At 64.0% G+C, this 21,639-nt stretch overlaps 2 protein-coding genes across 2 annotated transcripts; both read right to left on the bottom strand.

Annotated features, from left to right (window-relative positions):
* Window positions 1–195: 195 nt before the first annotated feature.
* Window positions 196–4,214, bottom strand: SDCBP2 (syndecan binding protein 2). Its single transcript, XM_064521679.1, has 9 exons — window positions 3,559–4,214; window positions 3,103–3,177; window positions 2,919–2,994; window positions 2,523–2,626; window positions 1,450–1,611; window positions 1,193–1,368; window positions 948–1,119; window positions 586–677; window positions 196–487 (listed from the first exon to the last, which is right to left on the bottom strand). The coding sequence occupies exons 2-9, from the start codon at window positions 3,154–3,156 to the stop codon at window positions 433–435; spliced, it is 891 nt and encodes a 296-aa protein (XP_064377749.1). The 5' UTR covers window positions 3,157–3,177; window positions 3,559–4,214; the 3' UTR covers window positions 196–432.
* A 2,968-nt stretch (window positions 4,215–7,182) lies between these two features.
* On the bottom strand, window positions 7,183–20,286 carry FKBP1A (FKBP prolyl isomerase 1A). The gene is made up of 5 exons (XM_064521680.1): window positions 20,061–20,286; window positions 19,927–19,974; window positions 9,705–9,817; window positions 8,793–8,945; window positions 7,183–8,275 (listed from the first exon to the last, which is right to left on the bottom strand). Exons 1-4 carry the CDS (start codon window positions 20,269–20,271, stop codon window positions 8,817–8,819), a joined length of 501 nt encoding a protein of 166 aa, XP_064377750.1. The 5' UTR covers window positions 20,272–20,286; the 3' UTR covers window positions 7,183–8,275; window positions 8,793–8,816.
* Window positions 20,287–21,639: the final 1,353 nt, after the last annotated feature.

Here is a 21,639-nt window from a genome sequence, read left to right as displayed (position 1 = left end):
AGGAGGAGGAGGAGGAGGAGGCACCCGCTGCCTCAGCATCCTGTAACATATTTGGGGCGAAACGGTGGCAATGCAGCCGGAGCGGCAAACGCCACGGCCCGCGGATCGGAGCCCCTCGTGCAACGTGTTTGTGCTGCGTGTACGCGTCCGTCAGACTATCCAAAGCTTCGCCGAGAAATAAATGTAACGACTATATTTGAAAGACAAATCTATATAATATATTTTTTAAATACAGAGCTTAAAAAGCTGTAACCCCCCTTCTCTGGTTTCCGCTGTCCTGTAAGCGCTGTGTGTGGTGGCCGCAATAAACGTCGCTGGGTCTGTGTCTGCTTGCGCTGGAGCCGGCGTTTGGCGTCCGCGGAGCTGCCGGGGGGGCTCGGGCCGAAGGGGCTGCTCCGCGCCGGGGGGGCCGGGGATGCCCTGTCCTGGTGCTCAGAGGTCGGGGAGGGAGCGGTCCATGGTCGCCTTCGCCTGCGCCGGCGAGAGCCTGGGGAGGGGGACGCCGTCAGCTCCGGCGTCCCCGCGGTGCTGGGGGGGGACGGGGGGGGACGGGGGGGGACGCCGTCGGGGCGCCCACCGACTCACCGCTTGACCATGTGCTCGTAGATGACGGCGGGGATGATGGTCAGCGTGACCACGCGCCCGGTCCCGGCCAGCACCTCCATGAGCTCCTTGTCCTGGGGGCGAGAGAGGGGGCGGGAGGCGGGCGGTGGCCCCCCCGGGGCACCCACTCGTCCTCGGGGCTCCCCGGGCATCCCCGGCGCCTTGCACTTGTGCAAAGCCCACCAGCGAGACCCCAAAACCCCACGGTTTAACACCACCTCCCACCTCCCAGGTGCGAGCATCTCCAAAGCCCCCGGCTCGGCACCGGGAAGCACCGGGAGCACCCGGCTCTGCCCCGCGGGGACGGGGACAGGGACGGGGACGGGGACGGGGCCCTGCCCTACCTTCAGCCCGATGACGTTCTGGCCGTTCACCTCGCAGACGTAGTGGTGGGTGAGGAGGCCGTTGCGGGCGGCGGAGCCGTCCTTGGCCAGCGACACGATCTGCCCCTTCTTGACCACGAAGCCGACGTGGCCGCTGCTGTCCTTGTGCATGGTGACCGTGCGCTGGAAGGGCCTGCGGGGAGCGGAGCGGGGGCTCAGCGCCGTCCCCCCCCCCGGCCCCGCCGGCACCCCGGCGCCCGCCTCACCTGTCCCGCACCACCATGACGATCTTCTCCGGCGAGGCCTTCTTCAGCGCCCGCTGCGCCTTGTCGCTGCTCCAGCCGGCGCAGCTCTTGCCGTCGAGCTGCAGCACCTGGTCGCCGAAGCGCAGCCCCACCAGCGCCGCCGGCGAGTTGGCCTTCACCAGCTGCACGAAGATGCCCTGGGGACCGGGAGGCAGCGGTGGCGGCGCCGGCACCGTGCCGTGGGCAGGGGGACGGGGACGCCCGCGCCGCCGCCTCACCTGGTCGACGTTTTTCAGCTTCAGCCCCGTCTTGCCCCGCTCGTCCTTGCACAGGTGGATCTCCCGCAGCCCCGGCTTGATCGCCGCCCGCCGCAGCCCCGCGTCGCTGCCGCTCAGCGGGGCCACGAGCTGCCCCGGCGCCGGCCCCGCGGCCACCAGCGCCTGCGGCAGAGCCGGGCACGGGCCTCAGCGCGTGGTGCCTGCCCCCGCGGGATGGGGACCGGGACCGGGACCAGCCCGCCGGTCCCTTCCCACGCAGGATGGGGACCAGGACCGGGACCGGGATCAGCCCACCGATCCCTTCCCGCGCAGGATGGGGACCAGGACCGGGACCGGGATCAGCCCACCGATCCCTTCCTGTGCAGGATGAGGACCGGGACCAGGACCATCCCACCAGTCCCTTCCCGCGCAGGATGGGGACCAGGACCAGGATCAGCCCGCTGGTCCCTTCCCATGCGGGATGGGGATGGGGACCGGGACCAGGATCAGCCCGCTGGTCCCTTCCTGTGCAGGATGGGGACCGGGACCAGGATCAGCCCGCCAGTCCCTTCCCACACAGGATGGGGACCGGGACCGGGACCGGGATCAGCCCGCCAGTCCCTTCCCACGCAAGATGGGGACCGGGACCGGGACCGGGATCAGCTCGCCGGTCCCTTCCCACACAGGATGGGGACCGGGACCAGGACCGGGATCATTCCACCAGTCCCTTCGCGCAGGATGGGGACTGGGACCAGGACCAGCCCTCTGGTCCCTTCCCATGCAGGATGGGGACCAGGACCGGGACCAGCCCGCCGGTCCCTTCCCGCACAGGATGAGGATGGGGATGGGGACCGGGACTGGGATCAGCCCACTGGTCCCTTCCCGTCCAAGATGGGGACCGGGACCGGGACCAGCCCAACAGTCCCTTCCCACACAGGATGGGGACCGGGACCAGGACCAGGACCAGCCCTCTGGTCCCTTCCCACACAGGATGGGGACCGGGACCGGGACCATCCCACCAGTCCCTTCCCACGCAGGATGGGGACCCGCCCGCGGTGCCGGGGCTGGCACGCGCTGCCAGCACGGATACCTACGGCACTGCCTGCCGGGACCAGGTTTTTCTGGATCTCCTCGCTGGCGAGGGAGAGGCCCATGTAATCCTCCAGCGCGGCCAGGTCGGGGTAGAGCGCGGGCGCCGCTGCGGCACACGGCAACACTCAGCTCACGCGGCGGCAACCAAAGCCCCAGCTGCAGCCGTCGCCTCCCTCTCCCCTGGGACCCCCCCGGGATGGGGGGCCGGCGACCGGCACGAGGGACCCAGCAGAGACCCCAGGGAAGAGGCCAGGGGAGGGAAACCCCCAGCTGCCAGCCCAGCCCATGCACCGAGTTGTGGGGTCTCAGCCGAGCGCAGCCCCCTCCGCGCAGCAAGCATCCCCCCCCCCGCCCCCCCGACGGTCCCGGCCGCGGCGGGCCGAGCGCAACCCGCTTACTGGGGCCGGAGGAAAGACTCGGCTTGTCCACGACGGCCGCCGTGGGGGGGGTCCGGATGCCGGCGCTCGCCTGCGCCTGCGGGGAGACGGCGTTTGCTGGTGGCCGTGGGGACCCAGCCGAGGCCGGGGACCCCCCCGCCGGCCCCCGCTCCCCCCGGCAGCATCGCGGGGCGCCCACGCTCACCTCCAAAATCTGGTGGCCTTTCAGGTCCTCGAGGGAGGGGTACAGAGTCGCCATCGCTGCTTCCCGCGGCTGCACCTGGGGACGAGGCCGGGGCGTCGCAGAGCCACCGCCACCGCGGGACGGGCCCCCGTCGCGGCTGGGCCCCCCCGGGAGGTGCCGCCACGGCTCAGCCGCCGCGCGGGGCAGGTCGGGACACGGCGGCCGTGGGCGTCGCGGTGCCGCTCCCCGCGCGCGGCCGGGATGTCCCACGTCCCCCCGCGCCAGCCCCGGGCGAAACCCTCCGTCGCGGCTCCTCGACGGCTTCGCCGGCCCGGGAGCGGCGGCCGAACCCCCCCGGGGCCCCCGGGACCCTCATCCCACGGGGGGACGGGGATGCGGGGGGGGGACGGGACACCCCAGCCCTCCCACCGCCGAGGCCCCGGAGCGGAGCCCGACTGGCCGCCCCGCGGGACTCACCTGCAGGCAGCTCCCAGCTCCCGGCTCCCAGCTCCCGGCTCCCAGCTCCCGGCTCCGGCGCTGCCCTTCGCCCCGAGCCCCGGGGTTTTATCCGGCCGGCGCCCGGGGAGGGGCCTGGCCGCCTCAGCTGACTGCCGCCTGCCAGCTCGGGCACAGGTGAGGAAGAGGAAGAGGAAGAGGAAGCCGAGCCGGGCTGGAGCAGTGGGAGGAGGCCTGGCCCCATGAGGAGCACAGGCGGGATGGGGATGGGAACGGGGACAGGGATGAGAATGGGGATGGGAATAGGGATGGGGATGGAGACAGGGACGGGGATGGGGACGGGGATGGGGACAAGGATGGGGATGGAGATGGGGATGAGGATGGATATGGGAACGGGGATGGGGATGAGAATGGTGATGGGAACAGGGATGGGGACGAGGATGGAGATGGGAACGGGGACGGGGATGGGAACAGGAATGGGGAAGGGGATGGAGACAGGGATGAGGATGGATATGGGATTGGGGATGAGGATGGAGATGGGGATGGGAACAGGAAGGGGGAAGGGGATGAGAATGATGATGGGAACAGGGACAGGGATGAGGATGGAGATGGGGATGGGAACAGGAACAGGGAAGGGGATGGAGATGGAAACAGGGATGGAGATGGCTTTCCACAGGGCCAGGCACACCAGGGCCTTGCTCCTCCGCGGAGGTCCCCAGCACCCACCACCGCCCCATCCCGCTGCACTGCCCCCGGCCGGGCACCCACCTCCGCCCCCAGGCACCCCCCCCCATCGGCAGGGTCAGGGAGATGCCCGGGTGCCGGCAGCCCCGCGGGGACGGCGGGTGCCGGCTGACGCCTCCTTTCCAGCACCCGGCGCGTGGGGCTGACGCGGCCGGGACACCGTGTCCCGCACGACGAGGCAGCTCCCGCTCCGCAGCGGAAAAACTGAGCAAGAGCCACGCGGCCCGGGGCGCCCGCGGGAGCTGCTGGCACGCGGCCGGGCACGTCCCAGCCCGCTGCTCCCCCGTGCCAGGCCGGGAGGAAGCGATTTATTTACTCGGGCTATTTTTATCCCGCCGGTGCCCTGCTGCCCGGGGACGAGCCCAGCCCGACGGCTGATAACCAGGGCACGGAGCGAGCGCCGGCGAGGAGACGGGCCGCGGCGGCGGCTGCGAGAAAACACCCTCCGTGGGGCTCACGGCGAAGGAGGGTCCCGGGCCGGGAGGGCTGTGCCTGTGCCCGCAGCCCTCATGCAAAAACCACTGCTAGTGCACAGGCGGCACACGCACGGTGCACACCCGCTGCACGCACACCCGCACACCGACCCGCACACACACTCACGCACACACCTACCAGCTGCATCCCGTGGCCGTGGCGGCGGGATGCAGAGGGCGGGATGCAGGAGGGTGCCCGGCCCCGGCCCCCCATGCCGAGCACCTCCTCGGCTCCCTGCACCTTAAGCAGCCTCCAGGTAAAGTGGGGAGCAGCGCGGCACCTTCCTCCCGGTCCCGCGGCTCCTCTCTTGGCTTTGGGAGGGGAAAAATTCCTGCAGCCACCGGCACAGGGGAGCGAGGGCTCGGCCCGGCCAGGGATGCTCAGCACCCCGCGCGGGCCGGGTACCAGCCCTGCTCTGCCAGCGCGGGGCCGCTGCCGGGGGGTGAAGGCCCGGGCACCGGGAAGCCCTTTTCCTGCCAGGATGGGGGCCACGTCCCCGGTGCCGCCGGCAGCGGTGCGGGAGGCCCCAAAAGATGCCGCCCCTCTGAGGGCAGGGCCACCGGTGCGAAGCCCCGTGGGCAAACGGCCCCCAAAGGAAGGTCAGCGAGGAGAGGATGAGGATGAGGATGGGAGCCGGGAGCGGGGCCGAGGGCAGGGGAGCAGCCTGGCTGGGGGCACCGGGCCCTGCCGCCCCCCTGCCTCCTCCCAGCCTCCAGCCCGGCCCTGGCTGCCCGACAGCCCGGAAAACCCCGGCCTGGCCCGGCACCGGTTAATAATTAAAGCAAAAGGCTTTAGGGAAGAAGGAAGAAAAACACGCGGTGGCCTCGCTGCGGCTCCTTCTCCCTGCACCACCCCGCGCCAGTGAGCCGGGCGGGCGCCCAGGGCCGGGACACCGGGGATCATTCACCAACTCCAGCACCCAAAGCCCGGCCTGGGAAAACCCGGTGCGAGCGCTGGAGGAGGGCCCGGCCCCGGGAGCCCAGACGGTGGCAGTCCAAGCTGCAGAAGCGTTTCAGTCTTCTCACATCCCTTCCAGAAGCCCAAGCTGCCAAAGCCACCGGAGGGCCAGTCCAAACAGCTCGTTTTCCAGCCTCACCAGATCTTCCCTGGGTGCAAACTCTGCTCCCGACCAGCCCACCGGGGCTCAGGCGCTTGGCCTCACCGCGGCCTCCCCTGGGGACCAGCACCTCGTCCATCACGGAAACCGCAGCAAAGGCTGTTTCTGCAGGGCGAGCAGCGGAGCCGGGAACGGGCACAGAGCTGCAGACCCCAATGCCTTGGGGCAGCAGCAGAACTGCTGCAACACAACCAAGGACCCGGGTTTAGGAACTGGAGCCTTTAATGCAAAATACGCAACCCGCTCCCTGCACGCGGGGAGGCTGGCACAGCGCAAACCATCCTGGGCATCCAGCCGGACTCCCCTGACCCTGGCGTGGACGCTTACAGCGGCGATGACCACGGAGCACCTACACCATGGGCCACAAAACACTGCCCAGCTGCCACCAGCAAACGTGCTGGCTTCAGCACTGAAGTCCCAAAGCCGCAGACTCAGCAACCCCCACTCTGCAGGGTAGATGGGAGGTCACAGACGTGCCAAGTCCCGTTATCCCAGCACGGATTCCTACGGAGAAAAGGCCCTGCAAATCTAAGGAAGCATCTGCACCCAGGTCGCAAAGAAAGGCGCTGAAATACCCCGGCTTTCTCAGGTCCAGGCTGATCTGACCTGTGAATACCAGCTGCTGGGAGAGCAAGGCTGCTGGGAGAGCAAGGCTGCGCATGCAGCAACATCCAGCCTCCAAAGTCCTCCTCTAACCACTGGATAGGAATATGTATATAAAAATCCCAGCCAATTACTACACGCAACAATAACAGCAGTCAAAATCATGCCAAGCAGCAGAGAACTAGCTGGGCCCGTGCCTGCGGCGCCGAGCCTTTCCCACGCTGCTGGCCACGGCCCGCGGGAGGGAGATGCTCGGCCAGGCCCCGGGCTGCTCGCAAGCGCAGCGGTACCCGTCCCCCGCGATCAGGGACCGCGGCAAGACCCGCGCGCTTCCCGGGCACGGCACCGGCATGCTCGTTACCTGCAAGGCGGCTCACGCTAAGGCAGCAAGGACCGCACACCCGTAACGCCGACCGCCTGCAAGGCAACGCTTAATAGGGTTATGGTAAGACGATTATGCACGCTCCGGCACGCCACCACCTTTCCGAAGCGCCCAGCGAGCCGGAGCCGTCCCTGTGCCCCAAGGGCCGAGCCCAAGAGCCTCACCGCAAAGCGAGCCGGCAGCGAAACGCCAGCCCCTCCTCACCTCCGGAGCGTCCTCCAGGCAGGGAAACGGCGTCGGCATCCCGGGAGGGCGCCCGCGGCGCCCCGCGAGCCAGCGGCGCTGGGTGGAAGGCAGGCGAGGGAAAAATCTCCAACACACAGGATTGAGAAAAGCCAGCATAAAGCATTTTTATTGCAATAATAAAACTTGATACCTTTATGCGGTGGAGAAGGAAGTGAACGGCGGCAATTTCTCTTACCAAATCACTACGCGGGGCGGAGGGAGGGGGCAGATAGGACAGCAGCGGGGGGAAGCTATGCATCGTATGAGACCAGACAAGCGGCGATGACCAGCATCAGGTGTCAGGAGAGAACGGTCAGGTATGTTCAGACCAGGGACAACTGGGGTCTGATGTTTCCTTCCAAGGGGGGAGAGAGTAGAAGGGGGACGTTTTCTTCTGAGCTGACTCCCCACCAGCCCTGCCACCTCCCCTGCAGACAGCACCTTCCTTTAGCCTTCTGTTTTCTTTTTTAAAGAAAGCTCAATGCGAGTTCCTGAATTTTTAGGCAGTTGCGGAGCTCTGATGGCTCAAGAGAAAATGATCTCCACAAATCCAAAGGCAGGTGGGCGGAAGGTCCACCGTGAGATGGGAAAGTCAACAGCTGGGAGAGGAAGCGGGGGTAGAGCAGCCCCCGCGCCCCGGGAGTAAAACCACTGTGCGTGCAGTGATGCTGTCCTCTCCCCCGAAAGCAAGGGAAGGACAAACTGCCTCCTCATTGCCCCGGTTCCAGGCAGGGTAACTAACACACAATCCTAGCGCTACTTTGCTCTCCGCATCCATTCAGCCTCGACAGCCTCACTCTGCTATGGCTTTTGCAGCAGCAGCAATTTATGGTTTTAATACACCATAGAGATCGGCACCAAAACAATTAACTAACAGGTTTCCTTTTGTTCAAACGACTCCTATCTAAGGTCAGGCCATCTGCGTACTACTGGTAAAACGTAGTCTACACCTGGAACAAAAATAAGATTAAGAACTTGACCCAAAAAGAGTTGAGGTTTACGGCGTATAGTTTAAAAAGACATAAAAACACGATACAAGGAGGAAGAGTCAGACGCAAAGCTTAGTGACCAAAGGCATTCAATCAAGGTGTAAGGTTATACAATGAGTGTAGTGGAATATCAGGAAAAGCTCCGTACAAAGTCATGTGCATTCTTCTTGAAGCTGAGATTCTGGATTCCTCCATGTGCCAAACCTGTTTGGGGGAGAAGAGAGGCAGCGTAACGCAGCCGCTGGCAGGGAAGCCGGCAGCCTTCAGGAGAAAGCCACGGCCAAGGGGGAAGTGTGTTCGTGACACGGTTTCATTAGAAACCGCATGGTGCCCTCAAAGCAGAACTCGAGCCCCAGTTATGGAGGGGGAACGGGCCTGCAGCAAGGCAGGAGAAGCACTGGGGCCATCACGAGGGGGAGCGGGCAGCCGGGCCCTGCTCTGGAAGGACCTGAGGTCCTGAGCCATATCCAGCCAGCACTGTCAGGCCTCCGCGGCAAGAGCCTGCCAGGCAGGGCACTCTGCTTCTGTCACCACAGTGCTCCCCAAATCACCAGGGTCCTGAGAGCCACAGTCCTTCTACCCACAGCTAGAGACCTGCCCCATCCTTCTCATGCACCCCAACAACCGTCATCTCCACCCCGCCTCCCCACGCTGGCCTGAGGCCAAAGAGGGGCCTGCAGAAGTGTTCCCTTGGCCCCAGCAGCGGCTTCTCCCTCCTTACCCAAGGACAGGGGGTGGGGGTAGGTCATTCCAATTTCATGAGCTCCACATCAAAAATTAGAGTGGCATTTGGCGGGATGATCCCTGGGTGGCCAGTAGAGCCGTAGGCATAATCTGGAGAGATGGTCATCTTCGCCCTCTGACCAACGCTCATCTGGGAGCAGGGAGAGAAACACAGGCATGTCAGGAGATGTGCACGGACACCAGGTGAGAGACGGCAGGAGGGACACGGATCCGTCCCCTTCTGTCCCCTACAGTGGGTAAGAGCAAGGACCTGGGCTGCGCAAAGGGACAGAAGAGAAATGGGGAGGAGGCGGCAGCACTGGCTGAAAAAGGAGCAGGCATTCAGCAGAGGGAGCAGGGCTAGAGGTGTCCTTCACGCAGGATTTTTCCGTAGGACGGGAAGGGACTGCCAGGCCATTCCCTAAAGACCCTGGGCTCCCTGTGCTACAGCGTGGGCACTGCACGGAACAAGCCTCGCGTTTCCGACTGCGCGGAGTCGGCTGCAGTCACGCGTGCCGGGACAGAGCCCACGCCATGCACAGCAGCCCTTCCTCTGCGGGGGCTCGCAGCCCCGGGAGCCGTCTCCTCTCGGAGCGGGAGGCTCTGAGCGCTCCGGTGGCGTTCGCTCAGCGCTGACTCAGTGCAGAAATGTCACCGCTGAGTCACCGGCGTGCTGTAGGTGTTCCCGGGGCCCGGACCTGCTCCATTCCTGCCATCTGGCAGGTGGCAACGCAGAAGGTGATATTCTCACCCACACCTCCGAACACAGAGGGGGTGGCGGGGTGGAAAACACACAGAAAAAGAGAGAAAGAGCTGCGCACATTGTGATTTCTGCCCACGCTGCAGATCTGAGCCACACGGCTCCGAGCAGCCCCTGCAAGGCAGACAGAGACACAGAAGCAGCAGGCACCTGGGCAACTCCTTCCTCCCAGCCGCGGATCACCTCCTGCTTGCCCATCACAAACTTGAACGGCTTGTTCCTGTCGCGAGAAGAATCAAACTTCTTCCCGTCCTCCAGCATACCTGGGGAGAGAAAGGGGAGGTAGGGATGCGATCCGTAACACACGCACGGAGCCACTCGGCCGGCCCCAGGCCGAGCCTGACGCCCACGCGAAACAGGCTGTGACCTGGCAAACTGAAACGCGTGACAGTCACCCTCCGGGAGGGCTCACATGGCCATGAGTCAGACTGCTCAGGTGCAGAGTATTTCCTCCTGGGGAAACACCTGCACGGGCTGGACCTGGGGGAGAAGCCACCCGCCAGCACCTCCCAGGGCACAGCAGCAGAGGAGGAGCTGCGGAGACCAGGGCAGGGCCTCTCCAGCCGGACAGGAGCAGCCCTCAGACAGGGAAAGATTATTCCTCCCGGCCATTTTGACCCAAAGAGAAGATCCCAGCTAGCGCAGGACCAAGGATAGAAGAGGGCAGGGACAAGGGACACCTTCCCCATCTCGAAGCTCCAACGCGAGTCATTTCGCAGAGAGCCTGCGGTGTTCCCAGCAGCGGGTTGGGGCCTGGTGCTTCCCAGGACCGATCCCATCCCACCGGCCAGGCTGCGAGCACCAGGAAACACCGCCTCCCGCTCGGAAACGCGCGCCGCTTGCTGCCTGCCAGGCAGGAAATGAGCCACGGGCAGGTTTCCGGGTTTTCATCCTCACACGTACACCGGGCAAAACAAAAAGAAAAAAAGGAAAAGTCAGGGCTGCTACCGCAGGGCAGCGAGGCTCTGCCTGCCCCCAGCCCGGGCTCTGCCTCCTCTGCCAGCCCCGCTGGTCACAAGCCAAATGACACTCGTACCCAGGAGTCACTGAGCGGCAATGCCAATTGCTGGACACACACATGCCCCAGGCGGTTCTCGTTCCTCGGCACACGTCTCATAACTAGGCCTGAACAAGGCTGATATCCGCAAGGCTAAATATAACTCCCCAACACAAGCAAAGGAGGAATTTCCTCCCCTCTCCATGGTCCCTCCCTTGCTCCCTGTGTGACCTTCTTGGGGAATCTCAGAGCCGGAGCTGCCTTATAGGAGCAGCAACTCCGCAAGGAGAACTTGGCCGCGGGACAAGTCACAGCCACGCTAGGAACCGAGCCCCTCCAAGGTGCACGTGAGCAGCCTGGGAAGAGCCCGGCGGAAGCCCGCGTTGCATCGGGGCCATGAGCGCTGCCGGCGCGCGGCTTCCCGGGCTCAAGGACAGGGCAGGCGCACGCACCAGCGCCCGTCTAGGCAGTGAGGTATGGGAATCCGAGCCGAGGGCCCGTGACCCCGAGCCGCAGGGACTCCAATTGCAGAGCGCGCAGGATGCTTACAGGGCACTGCCTTTGCTAACACACTGCGAAGGAGCCTGCAAACGGACTTCTAGGGTTACAGGATCCATCTGCTATCACAAGCGCCCCGTCTTCCTGCCTTGATAGAGGAACAGACACGTCTCTCTCCTGCAGCAACTATGACCGTAAAAAGAAAGAGCCGGTGCTTGTGGCACCAGACAGGCAGCGGCTACTTAACGGCACCGAATGGTTTGAAATTCATGAGAGCAACGATCAGCTCTGCCGCGAACGCTTCTCACTTCTCCGCTTCCCAAAGAAACCCAAGAACCTGTTTTCCTGGATGGAAACCGCTCTATTCTTGAAAAACAAACCCGTTGCCTCATTCAGCAGCACACGGGCCGAAGTGATTTCCTTAGCCAGGGCACATCGTGAGTCACTGCCCGCGGGCGAGAGCAAAGGCACCGTCTGCACAGAGCACAGGACGTTCACCTCAGCCCAGGCGCGCGCTGCAACAGCAGCCAGGACGTCTGGGCCACGAACCCACAGGAAGCGGGTTAGGGAAAGGGTACCTGGACGGGGCGGATGGCTGGGAGAGGAGAAGCGGAACAGAAGGAAGGGGATGGAAGAAACCTCATCCCCTTTGCAGGGGCAGGGAGCGCTGAAACCTCCGGCCTGCATGACCGTCCAGAGGAGGAGGGTGCCAGCAGCCTGCTCCGAGCCCAGCTGGGCAAAGCTTTCTCCTGGAGCAGCTCATCAGTGCGGACTCGCTGCTGTGCACGTTCCCAAGCACCTGCGACCCACCAGCCCCAGCAGGCCTGCTCCAATTTAGCATCGCGCTGCGGCAAAGAGGACCTGGGCTCCCCTCAGCCCCGCAGCCAGCGTCCTTGGGGGACAGGGAGGAGACTCGGACGCGGCCTCGCAAAGAGGCAGACCCGGCCGCTCGTCCCCCTCGGCAGAGCCCGGCTGAACCGCCCCCTCCCAGAGGCTCCATCGTGCTCCGTGGGCTCCGATTTCTGAAAGACAAGGGAACTGCGGGGCTGCACACACCAAGCAGCGCCCACGCAGCCATTATTTCCCACGCCAACGTCTGCACACGCCAATTCCTTCCTCGGAGCTGTTTGGGCTTAGCAGCAGGCTGGTCCCTGCGCGGCTGCACGCTCCATTATTTCACGACGCACCACGGGAGGCTTTGGAGCACATCACAAAGTATCACAATTACTGTCAAACGACAACAGCCCACGGAAAGCTGCGAGGGCCACCGCCTCGCTCCAGCTCCAGGTCCCCAAGCGCGCCCAGCTCTCAGCAGGCTTGCTCACTTTGCAGGAATGAGGCCACGTTCCTGCTCCTTTTGGGGAGTAAGGCGCGGAATTAAGCATTTAAACTCACAGAAGGCAAATCCACTCCTGAAAAAGTTCCCTTCCCGGGCCCCTAGCTCTGACCATCGGCACCAGCTCAGCTCTGCCAGTCACTCCACAGCCCTGGACTTTGGAATAATAAACCCGGAGTTTGCTTGTTTCCTCCTTCCAGGCTAAACCTCTCCGTGCCGAGCCTGCTTTCACCCCGGCCCGGCACCGTGCCCCGCTGCCGCCGTGCCGGCCGCCCTCCATCCCCAGCAGCGGCAGGGACGCGAGGAAGGCCAGGCCGGCCGAGCAGGCAGCGCTGCTCTGCCGCGGGACGAGCCGGCCCTGAACTCGGCTCTGCACCCTCAGGTGTTGCAATGAACTGGGGCAGCTGCAGCAGGCTGAAGGAGACATCTTGTTCCTTCCTTCCTTCTTTCTGAGCACCCACAAAACGCTCCCCCTCCTGCTCGTCCGGGCACGGTCACTGCCCGCAGCAGGGCTCGCGGGCGACTCGCACCTTCGAAGAAGAGCTGCTGGCCGTATCTCCCTCTCTGCAGTCTCGCTTGGGTGAGGACTGCCTGGCACGGCACGCTCTTGCGGTTTCGCTGCTCCTCATGTCCTGCCTCCCCAGCTCTCGCCACGGGACCGAACGCTGCGTGGTCCACAGGGCCAGGAGCAGCACTGGGGAGCGGTGCTTCCACCCTCCAAGGTGCACGGGGAAGCGGGGCACTGCTCCCCCCGCTTGCTCCCCCCACACCGGGATAGCGAGGCTCCACGGCCAAAACCCCCAGGACCACACGCCAGCAAACACCTCTTCTGCTTGCCACAGCAAGCGCGTCCGTGCGGGAAGCCCTCGGGGCATCCATTTCCCGCAGAAGTGCAGCTCCTCTAACGATCCGAAACGCGAAGGCCAGGGAAACACGAAGGTGTCGTTAGCGCCGCGGGAGCTGCCGCAGACCTCACGCAGGAACAGAGTCCTCTTGTGCCAGGCCCCGCGCAGACGCCGACGTGCCTGCCGGCCTTCCCAGCCACCCCCTGCAAAGAGCTTAACTTTCCAAATCTGGCCTCGGGAAGCGTTTCGGAGCCGGCAGCACCCCGGCCACAGGGGAGGGGATTAACATGGACTAAGCTGGTTGCACCAACCCAAGGGGGATCAATCCCGCGGTGCAGCCCCAGAGGACACGGGAGTCCCACACAGAAGCTCAGCCCTGCTCCCTGGGGCAGGTCCATGGGACTTTGCTGTGTTGGTGTCTGCGGCTTTTCCAAGGAGCATAGAGATGAAAGCAAAGAGGCTCCGACCCTTCGGAGACAGCATCCTCGTCTCCTGCGCTTCCTCTGCCCACGAGGCTCCCGGGAGACTCCTCGAGCCTTGGACAAGTATGAGCAACCATTTCCTCATCCCTGCCATCCCCAAGCAAGGAGATAACGAGATCTTAAAGCTATTACTAAGGCAAAGCATCCGCTGGCAAACACAGTCGCCCTGCCAGAGCCCCAGAAACCGCAGATAACTAGAGGCCAGGAGCGGCAGCCAGCGCACGACGCATCCCAGCCCGTTGGAGCTGCCGGCGGGGCAAGGCGCAGCGCCTCACCTGCTGCAAACGCGGTCCCTGCGGCCGGGCAGCCCTGCAGAGCGGCCCGCGCGTCAGCGGAGCGGGTTACCGGAGAGCAGGCAGCGCAGTGCAAAGCCGCCACGGCTCCCACCGCGCGGCCGGCGCCGCTGGGGCAGCTCCCGCGTGCACCCGCCTCCCCCACGGCCCGGCACGGCACCAGGCAAAAGGCGAGAGCCAGGGGAACGGGTGGACCGGGGCCGTGCCAAGACTTGTAGGTTAAAGACGTGACCTCCCCGGAGGGCTGGGAGATGCAGGCACCGAGGGGCCCGAGCGAAACCAGAGCCAAGGCAGAGCTTCGCGGTCAGGGCTGCATTAGCCAGCGTAACGCTAGAAGCAGGAGTTATACTGGCAGCCGGGGGCCCGTAACACGGGACGGAGCAGGGACTCCGGAGAACAGCCCCATCTCGGCAGCGCTTGGCCGCGGCTCAGGACGGGCAGACAGCGCGGCCCTGCCAGGTCTCTGCCACACTTGGCAGGCTGCAGCCGGGAGACGCCGGCTGCAACGCGCGGCTTGGCTGGAGTTCCCCCTCGGAGAGCAAGCACTGGAGCGGGCGCGCAGAGGCAGCCCCCGAGCCCCCTGCCCTCCGGATAAATTAGCAGCTTCAGGTTTTGCCAACAGGAATTTGGAGTCCCAGCCACTCTCCTCCCTCCCCTCTTGCTCAAGATGCTTTTCTCAGCACAGTCCCTGCACAAGAGGCAGCAGGACGAGACGAGGAGGTTCCTGCACGGACCCGGCTTCCCCAGGAGAGGCAGGGACAGAACAGAGCCCCGGGGCAGACACCTCCACTGCGGCTGCACCGAGGGCCGGGATGGGAAAACCTTCCCATCGAAGGCCCTGGGATACCCCTGGCTACACTGGGAGGGACCAGGATGTGCTCCAGCCCCCTGCGTAAGGACTGGGCTGCGCAGCTGAGATTACGTCCTGCCTCTCTCAGCAACCTCGGCCAGATGCTTCAGATCACAGGGTCCAAGCTCCCCGCGCCGGCGAGCTGCTCGCAACTGTTTCCCATAACCCAGCCCGCCCCGATCGCCATCCCGCCAGGTTTGCACAGCTGGACCTGGCGCAGGGCTGTGCCGACCATTCGCTACGGCCTCGCAGAAGAGAGGGTGCCAGAGCCCAGCTTGGGAACGGATGCTCTGGAGAAGGTGCTAAGCTCCCGTAACAGACCGCTCCGCGCTCGCACACCCCGGTAGGACACGTCTCGCGACCGCAGACAGCCTGCTGCTGTTGTACCAAAGCGGCAGCGTCTAGAAGCGGCCGAGAGCTCACCCCTGTGCTAGGTGCTGCACAGACGACAGGAAGAGAGGCTGCGCTTGACCGAGCTCAGGGCCTGCGCGCCAGCAAGGCTGCCGGGAGGGGATCGCTGCTCCCTCTTTGCTGATCCCGCCTGGGAAAGCCGTTTTTCCCTAGCATCGCTCCCAGCATTTCTATCCCGCTCGGAGCCCACCTCCCCCTGCGAGGCGTGCGAGCAGGCTGTGCTCTGCCACTGGGGCAAGGTCGTTTCAGACGCGCGTCAGCCCCAGCCCTCCCCGGCACGGCCACGGGCTCCCCGGTTCCTCCGCAGCCGCGGCACCGTGCAGCCAGCGGTTTCCCCGAGCTCTCCGCAGAGACCGCAACGCTCTCCCGGCCCCCCGCGCGCTCAGACAACTTTTCCTTCCCGGCAGGCAGCAGCTCACACTTGCCACCAGCTTTCCTCACCTGCCCCTTCCCGCCCGGCACCGGGAAGCAGGAATTCCCGGCCCCAGCAGCGCGCTGGGGCTCCGTGGGAACGTTCCAGCCGGCTAACGAAACCACCCGGCTCTGCAGAGTCTCCCACCACTTCCTCCGCGGCCCAGAAGCCAGACCCAAGCACAGCAACTTTCTCTTCCCGCTGCCCAACTTCTCTGCAACCCAGGTCAGGGCTGCTAGACCCCAATCCTCACCTTCCCCACAATTAACCTACTTCAGCGCTCCAAAGCACCAATCTGATCCCACTCCAATTACTCCTAACAGTCCTGAATAGGCAAGAGCACTTCATCCTTGATTCAGTTTCCTTAACAGCCTTTTGCAACAGATTTCACATCAAAGGCTTTTCTGAGAGCCCCATGCATTAGCTCTCCAGCCGTGCTCCCTCCTCTCCCATTCCCCCCCTCAGGCTGGAGGCACCAGTTCCCATTAAGAGCACTGATCTGTCTAGGGCTCGTGGCAGCCAATCCCGCCTGGGGACGAGGAATGGATTAGGTGACCTCCCAAATCCCTGCCACCCTTCAGAGTTCACAGTCTAGGTATGCCAGCAAGGCTTTAAAAGAAAAAAAAAACACAGCCTGACCCGTGACCGACGGAAGGTGAAAAGGTCCAGTTCCCCCAAATCCCCGTGCGTCTCCACCTCTGCAGGTGCAATCACAGCGCGAGCGACCGCTGTCTCCCGAGCCGAGGGCCAGAAGGACGCCCTGCTCCTGACCTCCTTCTCCGAGCATCCGCACGAGCGATCTTGGTCTCCCCGAGCGGAGCCGGCTGACCGCCTCGCCCAGGGAGCCGGTGCCTGGGATGAAACGGCTGCTCTTGCTGCCACCACGTCCCCAGCAAGCTTGGTTCCTGGTGGGAAAGGGCACTGCTCTGCGCTGGGACACGCAGGCTCCGGGCTGAGGAGGGACGGAGATCCAGCACTTTTCATAAATGACTTAACTGACGTCTCTAAATCAAGCAAGTGGACACGAACCATGTCAGGGACGAGAGGCCACCCCTCCACCCTTCCCCTGTGCTACAGGCACTGCAATGCCTCGGATCCCACGGAGCCGAGATTTTTACGCAGCCTTACAAACAGTAGCTGTGCCAGACGCACCTCTTCCACAGCCCCTTGGGAAACGTAATACCCGCTCCACTTAGTGCACCGTGTTTGGGAAACAGATGCACTGAAATGAAAGCCAACACGAGAGAACAACAGATGCTGTAGTTTGCTCACACCTCACCAACCAGAGCTGCCTCGCTCCCTCCAGCCCAGTTCTCACAAGAGATCCTGCATCGCTCAGTCCAGTCGCCAACCGCAGCAGCTGGGACTGCCAAGCGACCTGGTTCCCAGTAATCCTTCTCCCTCAGGTCACCATTTTTCCGAAGCAGAGAAAATATTTTTTAATTGAGTCACGGCAAATCTATAACTCAACGGAGTTCAATAAGAGCTGAATTGCTGCGTGCCCATTAGAGAGCACCACGCTAAATGCACCCAAGCTCCGGGCTGGATTTCTCCAGCGCCCGCACCGGAAGCTTTCTGCATGGAAGCAAAACGCGGTCAGGGGATTGATCTCACGCTGGTGCTCTTGAAGGAGCCTCTGAGAACAGCACCTAATGCACTGTGCATTTACTGCTGTTGTTTGTGCTGTTCCAGACTCCGTGAACACCATAAAAAGCCACAGGGCTGGAGAAATCAAGTGTTTCTAACATTTATTTAGAATAAAATTCCCTTCTCCCCTCAGCAGGGCACACCTCGCTTCGCGGTGCCCTACGTGCAAGGGACGCTTCAACAGCGAAAGCGGGGCATCGAGGCCTGCAGGCGTTACAGAGGCTTGTGATTTCCACTACCTGCTGCGGCTGATGGGTCAGAGACCTTTCTGCCGAGGGAAATAAAGGCCAAAAAGGGACATGCAAATTCAGGAATTTAAAAAACAAAACAAAAAAATGCAAAAGACAGACAACTGTTTCCAAGCCCCACCACTCACTCGCCGCTGCTAGGACGGAGGACCTGCAGGGGATGAGCTGCTGACAGCATCGTGTCCAGCCACTGGCTCCTACTTCCGAAGGGGCCCAAAACTGGAAGCGCAGCTGGGACAGGGAGCCGGCACCCGGGACAGGGAGCCGGCACCCGGGACACCGCTGCCCGGCAAGTGCAGCCGTGCAGCGGCGAGCGGCGGGGCCGGGAGAGGGGCGGCCGCGGGGGCTCGGAGGGCTGGCAGGCGGCCGGGCTGGCCCCCCGCGAGCCACTTGCCTGCCTGCCAGCCGTCCCTTTGTTCTCCCCTGGCGGAGGAAACGGGGCTGGCGGCAGGAGAGGCGGCCGGGGGGGACCGAGCCGCTTCCTCTCCCTCCCTCCTGAGCAGAATTAAAAGGGCAGAGGGGAGAAGGAGGAGAAGCAGATGGACTGGACGGCGAGCCGTCAGGCGTCGAGGGCCAGCCTAGCCCGCCCGCCCCCCTCCCTATATCTTAAGGGCAGAGCCATAGGGTGCCCTTCCGCAGCTGGGAGGCAGGAGACGGACACCCTCACCCCTCTCTCCGGGGATCACGCCATCCCTCCCGGCTCCCCACAGCTGGGAGCGAGGGGAGGGCAGAAATTACCGGGGGCAGGAAGCAAACGACTCGGAATTAGTTATTAAGAGAGACAACCACAAATGAGTTGACTCATTTTTGTCCGAGAGCGCAGCAGCCAACGCGCTGAGCTGAAGCTGTTCAAACGGCAGTCGACGGACAGACCGGACCCCCCGCACAAGTCCCTCGGGGCCCTGAATGATTTCTCAGGGTCACAACAACGATGGTTTATCTGCCGCTGAGGCTCTGCGAAAGCTGCTAGAATATAATGCATATAATATAACCTACCCTTGCTGCCAGAACAGCCTTGCATTGAAATACCACGTGCAAACCTCAAATAGTGCCTTAAATTAACCACGCTGAGCTGAACTCCTCGGTGTCCCGCCAGCACAGGCAGACCCAGCGAGCGCGGAGCACGGCGGTGGCACACCCCACCGGCCCCGGCCCCCCGGACGGGCTGAGCCTCGCCTGGAAAACACCCCACGGGTGGGCTACGGCACCGGGGTGGCACTGGGAGAGGGGACGCAGGGACCGGGCTGCACCTCTGCTGCTGCAGAAACCTCTTCCCCAGCTGCACACGGGTGCAGGCAGGAGAGACTCGGCTCCGAACTCGGGTGCTGCAAGCCCCTGTCCGCCCGGTGTGCTCATTCCCTGCTAGTCAGGGAGAGGCTGAATCCCATCGGAGCACTGAGCGTGTGGGGTCTCAGCTCGACCCCTCACAACCTCGCAGGCCCCAGGGTCCCTGCTACAGGACCTAGCTCTGCTCCCCTGTCCAGGGCCCACCCAGACCCCTGCAAGACGTGAGCCTGGCCGTGTCCCACGCGTGCCGTGCTCGGTCGCGGGGGGTGGGAGCGGGCCGGGCCGCCGGCGAGTGCTGCACGGGGCAGCCCAGCGCGGTCCCGGGCCATTCCCGGTGCTGCACGGAGAAGGGGGCTGGAGGCAGGTCGGAGGAGGGCACCGCCAGCCCTCCCGCTCGGCTACCGATGGGTCAAAACCGGTCCCGCAGGGACAACTGGGCGCCCCCTCCCCATGGGCTGTGCCCCACGGGGCAGCCATGCCCCATAGGGACAGCTGGGCACCATGGGGATGGCCAGGACCCCCCCCCCCCCAACAAGGGAGGCCCCACAAGGATGAGCCAGACCTCATCCCAGAGCCCCCCAAGGACAGCCCCCCCCCCCAGCCCCACAGGGACACTCAGACCCCCCAGAGCCCCACAGGGACACTCAGACCCCCCCCCGAGCCCCACGGGGATATTCACACCCCCCAGAGCCCTACGGGGACACTCAGACCCCCCCCCAGCCCCACAGAAACACCCAGACACCCCCCCCCAGCCCCACAGAGACAACCAGACCTCCCAGAGCCCCCTAGGAACACCCAGAGCCCCCGGAGGGCCAGCCCCCAGCCCCATAGGGACACCCAGACCCCCTCCCACGGGCCAGGCCCCACAGAGGCGCCTATACCCCCCCCCATAACCCCCACGGGGACAGTCCCCAGCCCCCGGGCCCCCCCGGGACGCCCCTAAGCCCCCTAGGGACACCCAAACCGCCCAGGGGCCGCCAGACCCCCCCTCCCCGGGACACCCCGAGCCCGCTCTCCTCGGGGGTGGGGGGTGCGGGGGGGGGCAGGTCGGGGCCCCGGCGCTCACCCGTGTAGTGCACCACGCAGGTCTGGCCGCGCTTGGGGAACGTCCGCCCTGCGGGGAGACACACACCGTCAGCGGGGCGGCCCCGGGCCCCGCCGGGGGAAGGGCGGGGGGGGGGGGGCAGGGGCCGCTCTCACCGTCGCCGGGGGCGATGGTCTCCACATGCACGCCCATGCCGCCGCCGCCGCCGCCGCCGCCGCCGCTCCCGGTGCCGCTCGCGCTCCCGCAGCGCCCGCAGCCGACGGAGGAGGGGCCACGTGTGCGCAGCCTCGGCCCCGCCGCGCCGCCATAGAGCCCGCCCGCCGCGCCGCCTAGACGCGCCCCGCCCTCGGCCCCGGCCGCCGCCATCTTCCGCGCTCCCTCCGCCTCCTTCCTGCCCGCCCCGAGCCGCCATCTTGGCACCGCTCCGTTGCCGTGGAGACCCGGCGGGGGCCGCCCGGGCCCGCCGCTGCTTTGCGCCGTACCGGGGCCGCGTCCGGCACAAGCAACGAGAGCGCGGGGGTCCGGCGCCGGCCCCGAGCTCGCCGAGCACTCCGCGAGGCCCCTGTGGTGCTGCGGGCCGAGGGGACGCTCTCAGCCACAGCGCCGTGCCGCCTTGGCCCTGCCCGGGCCTCCCCTCTGCCTCCGGCCTGCCGCGGCCTCCCCTTGGCAGAAACCAAGGGCTTTGCCCCTTTATCCACCGCGGCTGAAGAAAGCCGTCACCTCGCCTTGGCAGCACTGTTGGGGGAGTCCTGGTTGGGGCCGAGCAGGCAGAAATGGGGCCCCGCCAGGCCCCGGCGCTCAGGCCGAGCACCGCTCAGCTGCGGCTTTGCTTTCTGCTTGTTTTCACAGTTCCCGAGAACAGGCTCTGCCTCAGTTGGAAGTGTCAAGCACACGTGACAACTGCGGACAGCGAGCAGAGGAGACGTAGTCTAATAGATCTGTATTAGCTGCGCTCCCGTCACTGCTCCTCCCTGTGCTGGTGAAGGTCAACACCTGCCACAGTTTACCAGGTTTCTTGGAAGCTGCAATCCCAGAAGAGACGCAGGTTGACAGTTCCACATTCAGAAGGACTTTCTTCCTGGAACAAGAGCAACTACCTTTCTCTTTTCTATTATTTTTTAATCCAAAAAGATCTTTCCAGGTACAGAATTTTTGCATCAGTGTCCTATTTCCTTACTTGAAGTAGATGAATTTGAGTGCCCGCAAGGGAATAGAGAAGTTCCAAGGACAGCCAAGAGACTAATAAAAAGCCAGTATTTTCAGCAAGTGCATGAAAATGGGACACAAGGGGAGACTCTTAAAATAACAGATAATGGGATGAAGCAAGATTTAATTGCTCCTATTCTTTGCTTGCATCTTTTAAATACTGAAATACCACTTTTTTCCCCTGCTTTACTCTGTAGCATTATTTCTTTTTTAACATTAAACATGCAAGCCATAGTTTCTGCCTGCCTGTGGTACGTGGTTTTCCCCAAACAGACCCCTGTCACCAGAGTGCCATCCGAGAGTCAAAATGAAAAAAGGGAGAAAACAGGCGTACTCTCATCCCTTCTGATTAATGTTATCTTTGTGAACGAATTGAGTCTGCCTTCCCCACAACGGCCAGCAATAAACAGGGACCTGGAAGGGGAAAATACCACTATTTATACACATACTAGAACCTATGTCACACTGGCACAGGAGTGCTCATCAGGCACTTTAACCTCCTGAGAGCTCTTGCCCTGGATGGCTTTT

The sequence above is a fragment of the Dromaius novaehollandiae genome, chromosome 16 (assembly GCF_036370855.1).
Source record: "Dromaius novaehollandiae isolate bDroNov1 chromosome 16, bDroNov1.hap1, whole genome shotgun sequence".
Taxonomy (NCBI): Eukaryota; Metazoa; Chordata; class Aves; order Casuariiformes; family Dromaiidae; genus Dromaius; species Dromaius novaehollandiae.
Note: the sequence above shows the minus strand (reverse complement) of the source record. Positions and strands in the feature narration are given on the sequence as shown.